General features: G+C 38.8%; 1 protein-coding gene across 9 annotated transcripts in view; it reads left to right on the forward strand.

Annotated features, from left to right (window-relative positions):
• PRUNE2 (prune homolog 2 with BCH domain) overlaps positions 1-15,626 on the forward strand; it is a 130,848-nt gene that overhangs the window by 83,464 nt on the left and 31,758 nt on the right. The window contains exon 1 of one of the 9 annotated variants that reach the window (XM_039729855.1): positions 8,156-8,327. The exons of 7 other annotated variants lie outside the window; for them this stretch is intronic. Coding sequence is in view for 1 of the 2 variants with exons in the window: in XM_039729854.1 (XP_039585788.1) it covers positions 15,390-15,409 (20 nt within the window). In the remaining variant the exon portion in view is untranslated. Of the gene's footprint in view, positions 1-8,155; positions 8,328-15,282; positions 15,410-15,626 lie in introns of those variants that run through there. One more of the 9 variants, XM_039729854.1, reaches the window with a different exon arrangement.

Here is a 15,626-nt window from a genome sequence, read left to right on the forward strand (position 1 = left end):
AAGGCCCAGAGTCAGAAAAATGATACAAGTGCTGCTTGTAGAGGAAAGAAAAGCATGAAGGAAAGTTGTGGTCTTTGTCATTATTTTCAAGCTCTAGTCAGATCAGAGGAGCATTTATGACTGGTGGAATTGAACTGGCAATTAAAGCATATTGAGTGAGTACATGTGGACCTGATTTTGGGTGGACATGCAGTCTTTGTGCTGGCAGTATTCCTCCTGCCAAGTGACTTTCTGCTGTCATCAGATGGAGTGAGGGGTGGCCCTTCTGACTCCGTTTTCTGCAGTGTATTGGAGAGGGTGCTTCTGTTGTCGACCTCTCCTCCTTTACAAACTGCAGGCTGCCATCAAGGGAGAGGAAAATCTTCAGAAGTGTTAGCAGAAGATGAGTACTCATCAGACCTGTAGAGCCTGAAGTAAACCAAAAATCGAGTGCTCGACCTTGAAACTAGCCAAAGCATGGTGGGTTGGCACAGCATTTCTGTTGCACCCAGTCCTCTAAGCTTGTAAATTCCAAAAGGAAAAATAGAAATTCTGAAATTTCCTATAAAAGAGAAATCTGGGAGAATTTGCCAAACAAGCAAAATTTCCAAGCAGCTGTTTTGCATCCATGTTGTTGTGTGGAAGGGTGGCTTAGGATTCTGCAAATCTAGGAAAGCTAGATGTCCTTTGACTAGGAGGTGCTTTGTTTGTAAGCCCTGGAAGCCATTTTCTGGTGTTAACCGCTGCACTGGGTTTCATGAAAAACAACTCATTTCAACTAGTAAAGATGCTTTTTTGACAAACCATACATTTCTGGTAAAAAATCATAGAATCATGAAATATTCTGCTCACAGCCAGTAATGACTGGGACAGCAAACAGGATGAGTTGTTTAGAGGTGCTGGCTAGTTGCAGGCTTGCAAATCTGACATGAAGAAATAGTCTGTAATTTCCTCTGTCTCCCATAAAGTATTTTAAATTAAAACCAGGCAGATGCTGTCCCAGTCTTAAGTCACACTGATTAATTACATGCAGGCAGCATCCTAGGGACTTGTCATACTTACATTCCCATAATGTAGAGAGGAAAAGAAAACTCTAGGTATCTGATTTAGAATTATTTGTAAGTAAACCAGCACATTTTCAACTTGAGATAACTTTGATGCAGTAAGACTCTTAGTTAGACACCTCAGGAAGAAAATCTGATTTTTGAACATAGACTGGTACTAGAAAAAAACATTTCTATGCCATGGATTTATACGGGTGGGTTAACATCTTATTGCTATAAATTGTTATATTCATTTTGAGAAGAGCTCTGCTGTTTTTTAGGAACTTTGGCATATCCTGAAGTACTACTCAACAATAGAATAGTTCACATTGGAACTTTGCATGTAGTACATTATTCTTAGAACTTATTGTATTTGCTTAGAGTAATTCCCACATTAAAATCCAAAACTGGACCATGCTAATGTTCTTGTGTTTTCAATAAAATTTTAAATGCATGATGGAATATGATGCATCCTGCAAGAAAAAGATAAAATAATTATTGGTATAGAATATATATGATCGCTATAGCTTCTAGTTTAGTCTTTTCTCTTATCTTAGAAGTTGTTTAATACTAAATGCCTTTTTAGTCAATAGCAGTGGCTGTTTCTGTCCTTTACACTACTAATACTGATGCCCAGAGAAGCAAATTAAGGAATTTATTCAGCTTCAACATTAACAATTAATTGTGGCAGCGTGGAACCAGTAAAATCTTTTTTGCTTTGGATTTAAGTTTTCTTGTTAGATTTTTTCTTGGTAAGTTGTAAACTTTAATGCAAGTTTCTTCAAGCATTAATTTTATTAAAAGTAATTAATCCTCTTCTGTGAGTATTTTGTATGTAATAGAGATTGCTTTTGTGGTGTGGTTTTCCCCTCAGTTTCCCCTCTGCTTGGTAGTTGGTATGCAGTAAACTTGTGGTAAGCTTATGTCTTCGGTCAGTTAGGTAAAGACTTCAGACTTCCTAGAAGAACAGACAAATGCACCCCTGTGCATGCCCACAGCATGATCACAGAGGCCTTAATTCCTTTGAAACCAAAGCAAACACACAAAAAATACTATGATGAAACACATACAGGAATCATTATTTCAAGATGATATGCCCATTTAATGAAAGTTCTTACATAAACAGCTGAAAAACTAGCAACTGACATGGTAGAAGTATGCAATTAGAAATGCTTTCTTAATGTATTTAATTGACAGTTTTAAAAACAGAAGATCCTTCTTAAAACATTACTCAGTATGCTGCTTTTGACTTTTTAGTCTGAAATTAACCACCCTTCATGGCCAATGAAATTTAAATTAAAGTGATGCAACAGAACTGCCAGCCTATGGGAGATTAGTGAAGAAACACTGGTGTTACCACGTAAGAGTAAGAAACTAAGACTTTTCTGATTGTTGCAATAAAATTTCTGGAAGGCATCTGATTGTGCTAGTCATCAGGAGATGAGTCTGCCAAAGATTTACATCAAAGTAGGATGTAAAGAAACTCTTCATTGTTCGAGTGGTGAGGCACTGGAATGGGTTGCTCAGGATAGCTTTGAATGCTCCATCCTTGGAAGTGTACAGAGCCAGGCTGGAGGGAGCACTGAGCAACCTGATGTAGTGGTAAGTGTCCCTTCCCCAGTCAAGGGGCTTGGAACCAGGTGATCTTTGAGGTCCCTTCCAACCCAAATCATTCTGTGGTTCTGTCATCTTAGAAAAATAAAGAAACTTACCATTTGTATTCAAACTCAAACCTAGCCAATGAACAGCTGAATTAGTAGTACAAAGTTTATGAAGTCACTTAGTAACTGTCTTGTAATCCCTTTTATATCCATATGCCCCTGTAGGAAAAAAAAAGAAAAAGTTCCTACGTGTACAGTGCTGAAGTAGGTTCCTTTTGTAGTGGAGTAAGGGTCAGTGAAGGATGAAGTTCGCATTGTTTCCTGCTTTTGTCCAGCAGATGTCTGCCACTTCTTCTAATAAAAACTGCCTGTTGCACAGAAGAGATGTTGGAACTCTGACAGCTGAAAATTTCGAGCTTTCTGAATTTAAGGGTGCCAGCCCTTAAGTAAAACCTCATTTGACCTTGGAAAAGGCTTCAAAAATTGAGTGATAGCACAGAAGCAGTGTGTGTGTGTAGAATAAAAACTGCCTTTTACACAGAAGAGATGTTGGAACTCTGACAGCTGAAAATTTCGAGCTTTCTGAATTTAACGGTGCCAGCCCTTAAGTAAACACCTCATTTGACCTGAGATCTTGGAAAAGGCTTCAAAAATTGAGTGATAGCACAGAAACTGTGTGTGTCGGGTGCCAGCCCTTAAGTAAAACCTCATTTGACCTTGGAAAAGGCTTCAAAAATTGAGTGATAGCACAGAAACTGTGTGTGTCGTTTGGATAGTATTGTGTGGTCTCACAGGGTAAAAAATCTTGGATTTGGGATTTTAGTATATGGTGATATAAGGGAGCCAAGATGGAGCATTTTGGGTTAGTTGTCTTATTTGCATCTTCTTCTTCCTTCTTCTTCACGAATCTGGGTGGTTTTCTCTGGGTGAAAGATGTCTGCATTGCAGATTTCAGGTGACCATAGTTGTGTTAGAAGCATAAATAATATAGATGTCAGCTCTTTATTGGATAATTTGGACTAGCTTTCTGAATTTAAGGGTGCCAGCCCTTAAGTAAAACCTCATTTGACCTTGGAAAAGGCTTCAAAAATTGAGTGATAGCACACAAACTGTATGTGTAGTTTGGATAGTATTGTGCGGTCTCACAGGGTGAAAAATCTTGGATATGGGATTTTAGTATATGGTGATATAAGGGTATGGAGCATTTTGGGTGTGGGTTAGTTGTCTTATTTGCATCTTCTTCTTCCTTCTTCTTCACGAATCTGGGTGGTTTTCTCTGGGTGAAAGATGTCTGCATTGCAGATTTCAGGTGACCATAGTTGTGTTAGAAGCATAAATAATATAGATGTCAGCTCTTTATTGGATAATTTGGACTTAAATAGCCTTGAATAAACACCATTTTAGCTCACTTTCCCTACTTGTTAGAGAGAGCTGACATTTTGTGAGTTTGTAATAGATAAGGATAATAAACTTCAGACTCAGACTTCAAAAACAATGTCTCCCAAGTTTTATTCGCCCTGACCTTGGAACAAGAAAGATCCTGGTATTCCAACAAAGAGGGAATTAAGGTTTTGAAACAGAAAGCATTAACAAAAACTAGAATGAAGAAGTGCCTTAAAATCTTGATGTCTGCTAGTCACTGCCCTTCATCCCAATGTCACACGTAACAACTCTCAAAGGTGTTTTAAAGAAGTCCATGGCTAGGGGTGAAGTTCTTCCATCCTTTCCGGTTCTATTTGTGCAAGGAAAAGCTTCAGCAGGGAGTGAAGAATAAGGATATTTACTAGTATTAAAACACTGTAGAAAAGACACCAGCTTTTCTCAGAAATACACAAACACCAAAAGTAACAAACCCTAGAGCTTCTTTGGACTCCTAAAAAAAGTACAAAAAGTACAAAAATATTTGATAGCTCATTACTAATGTCAGTCTTTCAGGGAAAAAACCCCAGCTTTTTATACAGCATGTTAGGTGGGCAGGATTACATACTTTGCTGCTGCTGCTGACTGGAGGTGTGCCAGCAGTAAAGTTTATGAAGATGGGAGGTAATTTTCTTCTTGATAGAAGGTGTCTTGTCTTACAGAGCTATATGAAGGTTGGAGGTGATGAATTGGTCAGGAGGCAGAGGGAGAACACTTCAGATGGCTAAGCTAGTTTTTACCCAGCATATTCCTCAGAGTATTTTAGTGACTGTGTATACCAGATCATTCTTGCTTCTACCTTCGCTGTAGGGCAGTATTATCCTTTTCCTTATTAGAAGGAGTTAGAAAGAGCTGAAAAAATAATATTAAATGATGTATTGACTTGAGGATACAAGAAGCAGTGGGAACAGTAGCAATAAGAACAGAGATATTTGGAAGGTTTGAGGGAGAGCTTAAAAAACTGGTGGCAAAACAGAGCAGAAGACAACTTCCTTTGAAGAACTACCATAATGTAATTAACCTGCTAGAATAAGTCTTCAAAAGAAAGCTTCATTTATCTTTCTGATAGTATTTTCTCAAAGTAACAGGAATAATTATTTTCTGCTCACATTATGCTTTGGAAAAGATAGTTCTTCCACTGCCTCTGTCTGAAATATCCCTCTGTGGCCACTACTATATTGCTGACTATTAAAATTGCCCAGTAGGGGAAGCAATCTAATATTTTATTCATAAGAAAAGCCTGCTTTCATCACATTCCCCTGTCTTGCCAATGAATAAAGATAATCAAATTTAATTAAAGAAAAATATGTGACTGTTACAAGATTAATAAGAATTCTGAGATGAGTTTGCTGTCTCTGTGACTTAGCCAAATACAAACAAATCTCAAAGCCATTAATTATTTGAGTCAATATCAATGCCCAGTACTAAAATTAAATACTGACAGACTGGAACCCTGGAAAAAGTTCACATTGATTCCAGTGACCAGAGGTTTCACCAAATATTTTCTCAAAATGTCTGTTATGTCATCCCAAAGCTAGAATGAGGCAGTGAGTTAGAGATCCCAGGTTTGCCTTATTCTCTTATGGGCAAAGCAGAGATGCTATAGATAGGATGCTTAAAGGCTTGAAAATCTGTTGTAAGAAAAAATAAAATAACATGTACTTCGCTTTGGATACCTGATTCCTTTTTGCCTTGGAAATCTGTGGGGCTGCCATCTTTCACTTCTGTCAGGATTGTTTATTAATTGGCCAGATCCATTGGAAAGCGGTTCCAGGCACTCTGGGGACCAGGCATGCTGCTTCAGTTATGCTTCCAGCTCCTGCTGAACTACAAGATTATGGACTTGAAATGGGAATTGAACTTGGGTCTCCCACTTGGCAGCACAAAGCATGACATTTGACTTAACACAAAGACCATGCTTTAAAGGTTAAAACCAAACATCTAAGTAAAGGAGCAACTACTGAGAAGGTTGCTTGTAGGAAGGTCGTGATGATCTCATTTTTGTAAAAACAGCTTTAATATTTACATGGCAAATATCAAGACCTTTATAAAAATCTCTTAAGAAGAAAAGAACAGCACTTTACTGACTGAAAAACAACTTCAAAAGGGAAAAAAACCCCACAACTTACTATTATTTACTAATTGTACTGAAATTTTAAATAAATTCTGAGATTGCCCTGATAGAGCCACTTTCTTAAAGCAAGAAGACCTGGACTTAGTTACTGTGGTTGAGCAGTTAAATGAAAACATCCCTCGCTATTAAAAGCACTACTGTTTTCTGACCTAATTAATTATATGTTCCAATCAATATGATCGATGACAAGAGACGTCAGCCTAAAGTGTTAACAAGCTTTGAAACTTTAACCCTGTTCACACAGACCTGACTTCAGCAGTGAGCCTCAGTGGGGTAAGTGGACCCAGCAGAGCATCAGCTAAGGAATCCATGGACTGGTTCTCCCCTTTGCACAACGGGGGAAATGTGCCAGCAAGTGGCTGCTGACTCTGCTGGACGACCCCCAGGATTTTGCATGCACAGACTGTGAGGGCATAAAAGCCCAGAGTTTCCTGTGTTCAGGGTCCTTCCTCAGAGGCACCCAGCTGAAGCTGTTCTTTTGTTGTTACACCATGATTAGGTTATTTTAAAGATTGATACTCAGCTATGGGAAGCAGGGGGTTGCACTGGTAAGGAAACCTGGTCTGACCACATACATGAGTGTGGGGTCCAGCTCAGGTGCTGCGAGTGTGACTGCCAGAATGGCTCCTGGGTGGTCAGACAGGGAAGTTTCCTCAAAAACATCCTAAAATCTCAAAAATATTCTATGGTACTCGGCGCATGGAGAATTAAGACCTTGTTTTCTGCCACATTAACTGATTTCACAATTTCACTGTAATCTTGCTACTAATGATTTCTATTGTACGTAAATACTTCATAGCTTTATTTTCTAGGTACGGGAAGTCTGGGAATTATGGACTTTTGGGTCCATGATTACTAGGTTTATGGACTTCTGATTTTAAATGAAATAAATCTTGGCCAGTTGAAAAGGTGCTAGAAACATCACCATCACTGGAAATTTTATGTACAGCTAGGTGACAGAAGCATCAAAGATGATGTGTCTGCAGCACCGTCCTCTTTGGAAATGTATTTTCATATTGGTGATGGTTTTTTAATTTCTTGAAATGATTTGTATTTATTTGTTTTCCTTTAAAATAGCATCTGGGACTGACTTACCAGGACGCATGTTCAGATAATGACCACTTTCTCTGTAGGATTACTAATACCATGAAGAACAAGGTGCGAGCCACTGAACTGTAATTTACACTGTGCTGTAGCTGTGCATGGAGCTGTACTGAAAAGAGAAAATGGGGTTAGGCTTTTGTTTGTTTTTGGCTGTTTCTGGCTAAGCAGTGTGATGTGAAAGCTTCTCCAGTTCTCATTCTTTTCCAGGAGGATCTGTGCAGTATGAAGAGAGAAACCAGATGAAGGTTAGGCTGTCCTAGGGTCTGTTGCCTTGCTGTGGGGATTAGGATTGGAAGCTGTTTTTCATTTGGAAAGGAACCTGGATTTTTTAGGGAGCCTACTCGCAATAGACTTTTATAAAAGGAGACTGTGCAACCACACTGCCTGGGAAGAAGTATCCTTTCTTTCCCTAAGAAGCACAATCAGGACCACAGGCTGTGGGCATTGCTTCCTGCTGCATGTAGTTGTGTTTTCAGAATCTACCATGCCTTCTGAACTGGTGGTTGTTGGTGTTTTGGATTTTTTGTTTAAATTTGCACCTGTATTCCCAGTGCTAAATTGCAAACTGAAAAAAAAAATCCAAACCATGTCTGAATGTGCTTGTGCTCTGTAAGTATCAATGCAAACAGAAATGAGGACTGAGATAAGTTGAATCCATAGGAACTTCTGTCATGCAATCGCAGCATAAGCTTTCCTCAGGCAGGGAAATGAAGCAGCAGGGAGCCTTTTTGCTGCCGCCGGCTGACTCGCTGCATCAAAGTTTGATGATGCTCCGACGAAGCTCCACAGGGAGTGTGAGAAAGAATGGCAATTTTCACGGCCGAAGCACAGCTCCGCATCTGTGGAAGTGCGCCTGTCAGCACAGCCCGGCGGCTGCGTGAGGGCAGGTGATCGCCCGTGTTCAGCAGTGCCGCTGCCCACGTGACGGGAAAATGGTGGAGGATCTGTATTCCCAGTAAACTGCTAGGGAACCAGGGATGCTGAAGTGCAGCAGTGAAGCATCTTTACTGTTTTTGCAGTAGAGAGGCCTTTTCAAGTCTTCAGAAGGTAAGTGTCTCTCGTCTCTTGGCTCCGAGTGACAGATGTGCAGAAGATTTTCTGATTAATGGCTCTTTATTGCAGTTACTTTAGACAGAACAAGGGTAAATGCTAGTCAGCATGATGCAAAGCACTCCGGACCTCATTACTGAAAACAGGGCAGCTGTATTTTAATTCTGTTGCAGCTCTTTATGAGAGAAGCTTGCATCAGTTGAGAAGGATTTCTTTTGTCTGAGCACAGGCATGGTATTTATAATTAGGAAACAAAACTTCACTGCACAGTCACCTAATGTGCTGCATTATTTTCAGCTTTTTTTGCCTAGCTCTGAGGATACAATGGGCAAAAAGGGATGAAGGGGCATTGCCAGCATATATCTTGCTTTTTAAAGTGCTTAATTACTGATAGCTCTACTGTTTGTGACAGCTCTCATTGTAGGCTACTTGGCATTATAGTTTCGGGGTTTTTTCCCTATCAACTGAAGCATATGATATTTGAATTTTTTGCAATGTCCTCTTAAAATGTTACAGTGAACAGTATATGTAATTTTTGAAGGTTAACTGATGAAGGATGTAGCAGATCTCAATGGTAAGAGATTAGATTACTGCAAGAGTTGGTTTGTGCAGGCAGTATTTTTTTTTTTAATGAATTATAGGAGCTTGATTCAGCTCATTCAGTTAACTTGCTTTTTTGTCTGTGATGAAGGAATGAAAATATTCTTCAGTTCCAAGTATGGTAAGTGCATAAATGATAGTGATGATAGTGATATACAGGAGGCATTGAAATACATGTAAAAATATTGGCTACTTATAGGAAAGGAACATTGAAAGGAAATGTATGCAGGCTTGTTTCTTTCTGCAGCCAGAATTCTTCTAAGGGGACTGGGGAAGGGAAGGATTGGCAGGCAGAGATGTAATTTCTGGATTTATGTATATTTACTTGGAAAGCAAAGCTGTTTTGAGAAAGGGAGGATGCACACAGCTCTAGCAGCACTATCAGGAGGCATTAAAATAACCGTGGAGGTCAGAGCGGGGAACAAAGCACACTAATTCTTACCCTGCCAATTTCTTTCTTCCAGGGCTGCCATGTTCATTCTTTCACTCTCAGCAGCACTCTTCACTGATATCTTATGTGGGGTAGGGATGTACGAAGATCTAAAATAGCCTTTTCTTTCCTGGCCTTGATTAGTCTGGTTTTTTTTATTTTGCTTTGCATAAATCTGGATAGTAGAAAATCCATGTAGTTAGAGACTAATCTAGTTTTTGCATACATTCACTACTTTAAAAAACTTAGATCCTGCTGCAAGCAGTCTGTTGCAATTTTGTGGCATCTCTCTATAAAATTCAGCAATAATAGAACAGTGTTGTTTACAGCTTGTAATGTATGTGTAGGAAAAGGCATATGAAAAGAAAGCCATCTTAAAGCCCCAATCTTTGTTTGGGCAAAAGTTACAGCTTGCAAACTTAATAAGAGACGACATGTACATGAGAATATGTTTTTGAAAGCATCTGTGAATATTGATAAGGCTTTTTTTTATCATTGTAGTGTCTTCAGGATTGGAGACACTTCCTATCATGTCCTGTATAAATACCCAGAAAATGACAGTGCTACTGCAACAACAAATAATACTGAGGCAGGGGAAGGTGGGAGTGACATTCCAGTTGCTTGACAGATTTAATAGTTTATCTACTTTGTTTTTCCTTTGGACATTGAAGGAAGTAGTTTAGCTGTTGCAGGATTTTAAGAATTAACTCATTATTAGTTCTTAGTATATGTTGTAGTTTGTGGTCTTATCTACAGCCTTGCACCTATGAAAAACCTATGACAGCAGCAGATGGGACTTCTGTATTTTAGGCTAACAGATGAAACCTGACTGTGTCCTGCACACTGGCAGCAGACTCTAAAGAACTATCTGCTGGGCAGTAGCCCAGCAGAATACACCATTGCCTGCTTGTAGAAAGTAGAGCATATAGCTAACCTTGCCCATGTATTTCCCTAGCTGTAATATGTAAGTGCCATCTGGAGGAAGGAGGAGCCCCATTTTCTCTCCTCCTGAATATTACTTACTCGGTCTGGCATTTCCTGTCACTCTGACTCTTTCACATAATTTTTGCTATGACTGACATTACTCCTCTTTCCCACACTTGGGCTGGTTTTTATCTTCCTACTGCTTCTTGTGGCACTTCCAACTCAGTGACAGAGATCTGCTTCTGAAGATAACTGGTGGCTTTCTGCATCTCCCATCTCTCTTTGCACATGCCTTTTAGGCCTGCCAGCTGCAGGGTCTAACAATCTTTCCTGCTCCCAAAACCCCTTGCCAGAGCAAGCTGCAGGCTTGCATGTTTTCCAGTTTTACTGCTTCTGTAGAGCTTGTGTGCTCTGATTATGAGTCTTCCTTGGCTCATGTTTGGGACTTCTGTATTTTTCCCAAGCTGATAATTTCCCAGTATGGATGGGAATTAATTTCAGTTACCAATTTACATCCAATTGGATATTTCCATTTAAATTTTCTGGCTAAAATTCCCACTCCATATTCTGCATTGTCACTTAAATTACCCTACTGTTTGTCGCAACTGCAGCTTTAAGAGGCATTAAAATTTGACATTAACACCTTTTCAGAGCTTTTTCTTTAAGTCACCCATAGCCAAGACAGGGAAAATGTAGCTGTTGGTTTTTTCCTAAATTTGTAGTAGATCAGCTAGGAATCTAAATTATAATAATATTGAATAATATAAGTTGTGAAATCATTGATACAGTAACGCTGAAAAGATGGAAAGGTATACATTTGGCGGTGCAGTGACACAGATGTGGGAAAAGAAGACAGAATTTCACAATATTTAAGGTATTGAGGAAATAGAAATATTTGGAGGATGAGATGATAAATAGGATTAGAGAAAAGGAGTATGAGGGGAGGAAAAGATAGAAGTCATACAATATTTCTTTTTAAAAAAAGTTGTCATGTATCATTTCCTGTCTGTCAACATATGGTCCAAAAGCTGAGCTTGAAATCAGAAGAGTGTTAGAAAAATACTAATGCTTTAATGGATGGATGAAAAAAAAAACTGTATATCTTGATGTTAAGTGAATTCTTGTAATTAACAGCTCTAAAAGTCATTATCACATTTTACCACGTGGGCAGGTCGTACTTCACCTGTTGTAAGATGCTTTTTTGAAGCATTTTGTTCCAGTCTAGTTTAGGATGGTAATAAGTGTCATCAGCACTGTGCATGTCATCATGTGGACATGCAGAGAAACAAGTCCATTAAGCAATGCAAGAAATTGCCAATGTTACAGAAAAACCAAGTGGTAAAGAGAAATAGCCACTGAAGTTCAGGTACTAGCTCCGTTTCAGAATTAATGGTTATGAATGATGGTTAAGAGCAGTGTGAGGCATTTTAGCATGTTTTCATTTGGAAACAAATGTGCTTGATATGGCATAGACTGTTATAGTTGGAAGGGATTTTCCACAAGTCCAGTGGAAAATAGACAAGTCCAGTGTCTATTAAAACTTTCTAAAGATTTTTTGGCTTCTGATCCTGCACCTCACCTCTGTCAACTACTTTCAAATCATTAGCATACTTCCTGAAAGTGCAGATGGCTGCACTGGGTAGAAGGTGCACCCTGCTTTATCAAGTGCGTCTGATATGCCAGTTGCATCATTTGAAGCTGCAGGTATTCTGATGGTTGGTCCTGACAGCACAGTATGGCAGGAAAATGGTCACTGTGAGCCATATATTCAGGAAGAGAAACTGGTTTAAAAGTTAGGAAAACTGAAACTGAGTTTTCTCAGGGAATAATTAATCACTCAATGAGAGCAGAAGGTAGGAATCACAACCCCAGCATCTTAATAAATTTTAAAAATATAATTTAAAAAGAAGATGTATTTTCAGGTTATACTTATGGAGCTTTTGAACCAGATTGTTTTAATTTCTACTTTCTCTGCTGGCATTAACATGTTGCATTTGTAATGTTTGTTCAAGACTGATTGTTAACAGATAATCTAGATATGTGGAATATTATCTGCAGAATACAACATCTATTAAGAGATCAGAAACATGCTTTCTAAATGCTAATACTGCTTTGAACCTACACAGCATATTGCGGGACCTTGTGATCTTTCAGTATTGATGGAGGAGCACCCATAAACTCCCCAGCTTTGTGTTGTTAATTCTGGTGACTTTCCATTGTTTCAGTAAAGAGCAGTAAGGAGCAATGATCTAGGCACCTAACAGAGAACAACCCCTGCTCTTAGGATAAAACTGTGTGGTGGTATGCAAAGAAATAGGTGTTAAGTGATATGTTACTTCTGCCTTAGAATTTGTTACTCTCTGCTTTTGCATACAGAATATTGTCTAAGAGAATATTATTAAAATGGTAATATTAGTAACCTAGCAGGTTCTACATTTCTCAGTAAGAGGCATAGTTGGAGACAGTGCTATTGTATGGATGTATACAGTGGTTCCAAAAGCACCACCCTAAAGAATTGTGTCCTGTCCATGTTCGTTCCATGAAGTTGTTATGTGGTTTTGGAGACTCCGGGATCTGCTGCTGGCAGCATCAGTCTGTCTTGCATTTCTAAGTCCCCATTTCGGCAAGACATCTAGGTTTGGAACTTCAATTTCCCTCATTTTATATTAAGATGCATTTTTATTTCATGTGTCTGGAAGTCACATATAATTGGAAGAAGGCTGGAGCCCTGGATCTCCACCATAGGCTGTCCTGATCCATGGGCATGTACATAAGGTTGATGAAATAGCCTAGAAGTCCACTATCCTTGTTACTTGGATTTGTCCCTTCATGGCTCTCTGCATCCCTCCATGTCTTTTCCTGTTTCTCTTGTGCTGTGACACAGGGAGGGAGCTGGCAAAGGGTCAGGACAGACGGCGTGTGCCTGCCTAGCAGCAGTGAAAGCAGCAGCATATGTTTAAGAATAGCAACTTTTTTCTTTGCCAGTCTTAAGCTGATACGAGGAGCCAGGAGAGCCTGCCACTATGACAGGCTTTCTGGAATGAAATGAGGCTTATAGTATAAGTTAAAAAAGAGTAACAAGGGAAAAGATGGGTAGATAAACAAATACTAAACAATGAATTTGATTGGAGACTAGGAAATGTTTTAATAAAGAATGGTTGAAAACGTATTCAGTGGCTCTAAGTGAGAATTTTAACATGTTTGCAAATCTTGTGGCTGTGTAAGGATTTTTCTACAGAAAGAATATTGCCTGTTATTGTTATGCCTGACTTTTTCATTCAGCTCTCATGCTGAAAATGGAGCAAAATGTTAGTACATGAAAACTGAAATATAAAAACCAAGGAACTTATGATTTTTTGCTAATATTTTGCAATGGCTTATGCTGTGGCTTTCATAAATGACATATATTTCTGTAAAATATGATTACAAGCATGTAATCTACTAGGAAGCAAGCAGAGTGACAATGGTGAATTAGCATTTGCACAGATATTTGATGAATAAACCTTTCAGCTCAAACAAACCACCACAGCTTTTTTATTTTATCTTCCTTTTCATACAGATGTGAGAAAAAAGTCTCATGCTATGCATAAATTATAGTGCTCAATCTATGGATTTTTCCTAAACTAATTTGTGATTAAGAGCTACAAAATAAATAGCAAGAGAAGCACTGTTAATTTCTAACATATGGTTGCTAAATTCAGGTCTTGGGAGGTTATAAAATTAATCCATTTTTACAAGTCACCTGCATACAGTATAATTATTTTACACAGCTGTGAGTAAAAGTAATTACTTTTTTATAGTCTCAGATATCCTGGAGTGGAATCCTTCCAATACACTCATTTTTTTGGTATATGGATAGAACTGAAGCATAATCTCTGACTGATGCTGACTAAATCTTGCACAGTGCATGTCAATTTGATTTGTTGCATACTCTTCTACAGTTTAGGGATCATTAATTCTGCTGAACCTAAAAAAATCACACTGCAGTCTCTTTTATCTCTGAATAGGTATCTGCATAAATTCTTTTTTATTGTCTGGAAGTTTTGTAGCAGGGGACTAGTTACTGGAAGTAATTTTGGTATTAGTGGGTACATATGCTAATGGGTTGCTTCATCTCTTAGTGCACAGTCCATTTTGGTTTTTGGGGACTAATGTTCTTGCTTTCTTTCTCTGTTTTTTTCTGTGTATTTTCATCAAAGTTTATTCACACTGAAGCCCACTATTTTGTCAGCTGTTATTTCTAAAATTCTGTATTCTGAAACACTTTATTTCCTAAAGCATCTCCTTTTGGCTGTAGACACAGTTGATACTGAAGTATGTTCAGCATTTCTGTGACTTTGCAGAACACTGCTACCTGTGTAACCAGGACAGTAAACATCAAAAATCAAACATATGCAGATTATATTAGGATTTGTTATTAGTCCAATAATGTTAAAGGTCTCAGAAATAGTACATCTCTGTTATAACAGTTTATGCAGTTACATCTACTACTGGAAGATGATGGACAGACTGACTTTCTTCTCTGAGCACTCCAAGTAGTAAAAGTAGGAAGTAGACATTTGCTGTTCTTTCTAAAAATGCTGTTGTAGTGATGGTCTATAAACCTTTAATATCTTTTCTGAACAGAAATGGTGCAGAAATTACAAGCCACAGTTGTGGAGTCTTGAAAGAACGGAAAGATATGCTGTTTGGATGCAAATGTGAAACAGCAAAACAGGTGTTTTTTAAATGAAATAAGATGTCAAGTGTTTAATTGTGCTAACAGAATGGGTTTTGCTGTTCTTTTATATGAAGTGAGATGAATGTTGGAGTAATGTCCTGGTTTTGACTGTTCGTTTTTCCTCAGTTGGTACAGTGCTGTGTTTTGGATTCAGTATGAGAGTAACGTTGATAACACACTAGTTGTTGTTCTAGTTGCTGCTAAGTAATGTTTACCCTAAGTCAAGGACAGTTTTGGTGTCTCATGCCCTGCAAGCAAGTAGGTGCACAGGAAGCCAGGAAGAAGCATAGCTGGAACAGCTGACCCAAGCTGATCATAGAATATCACGCCTGGTGTATAATCTGGGGAGTGACCAAGCGAAACGGGGACCGATCGTGGCTCAGGGATGGAGTTTGGCATGGCTTGGTGAGTGTTGAGCTGTTGTGTTGCTCCTCACTGAAATCCTAAGGCTAATTTTGTGTTCTCCACTTCATCCCACTGGGTGGGGGAAAGTGAATGAGTGTCTGTGAGATACTTACTTGCCAGCTCAGCTTAAACCGTGACAGGTCGCTACAGACATGGGTGATGGCAAAACACCCCTTGTAAATCATGTATTTGGTAACATATTTATATGCATTTCTAT

This window comes from Passer montanus, unplaced genomic scaffold (genome assembly GCF_014805655.1).
Source record: "Passer montanus isolate IOZ18808 unplaced genomic scaffold, ASM1480565v1 scaffold7, whole genome shotgun sequence".
NCBI lineage: Eukaryota > Metazoa > Chordata > Aves > Passeriformes > Passeridae > Passer > Passer montanus.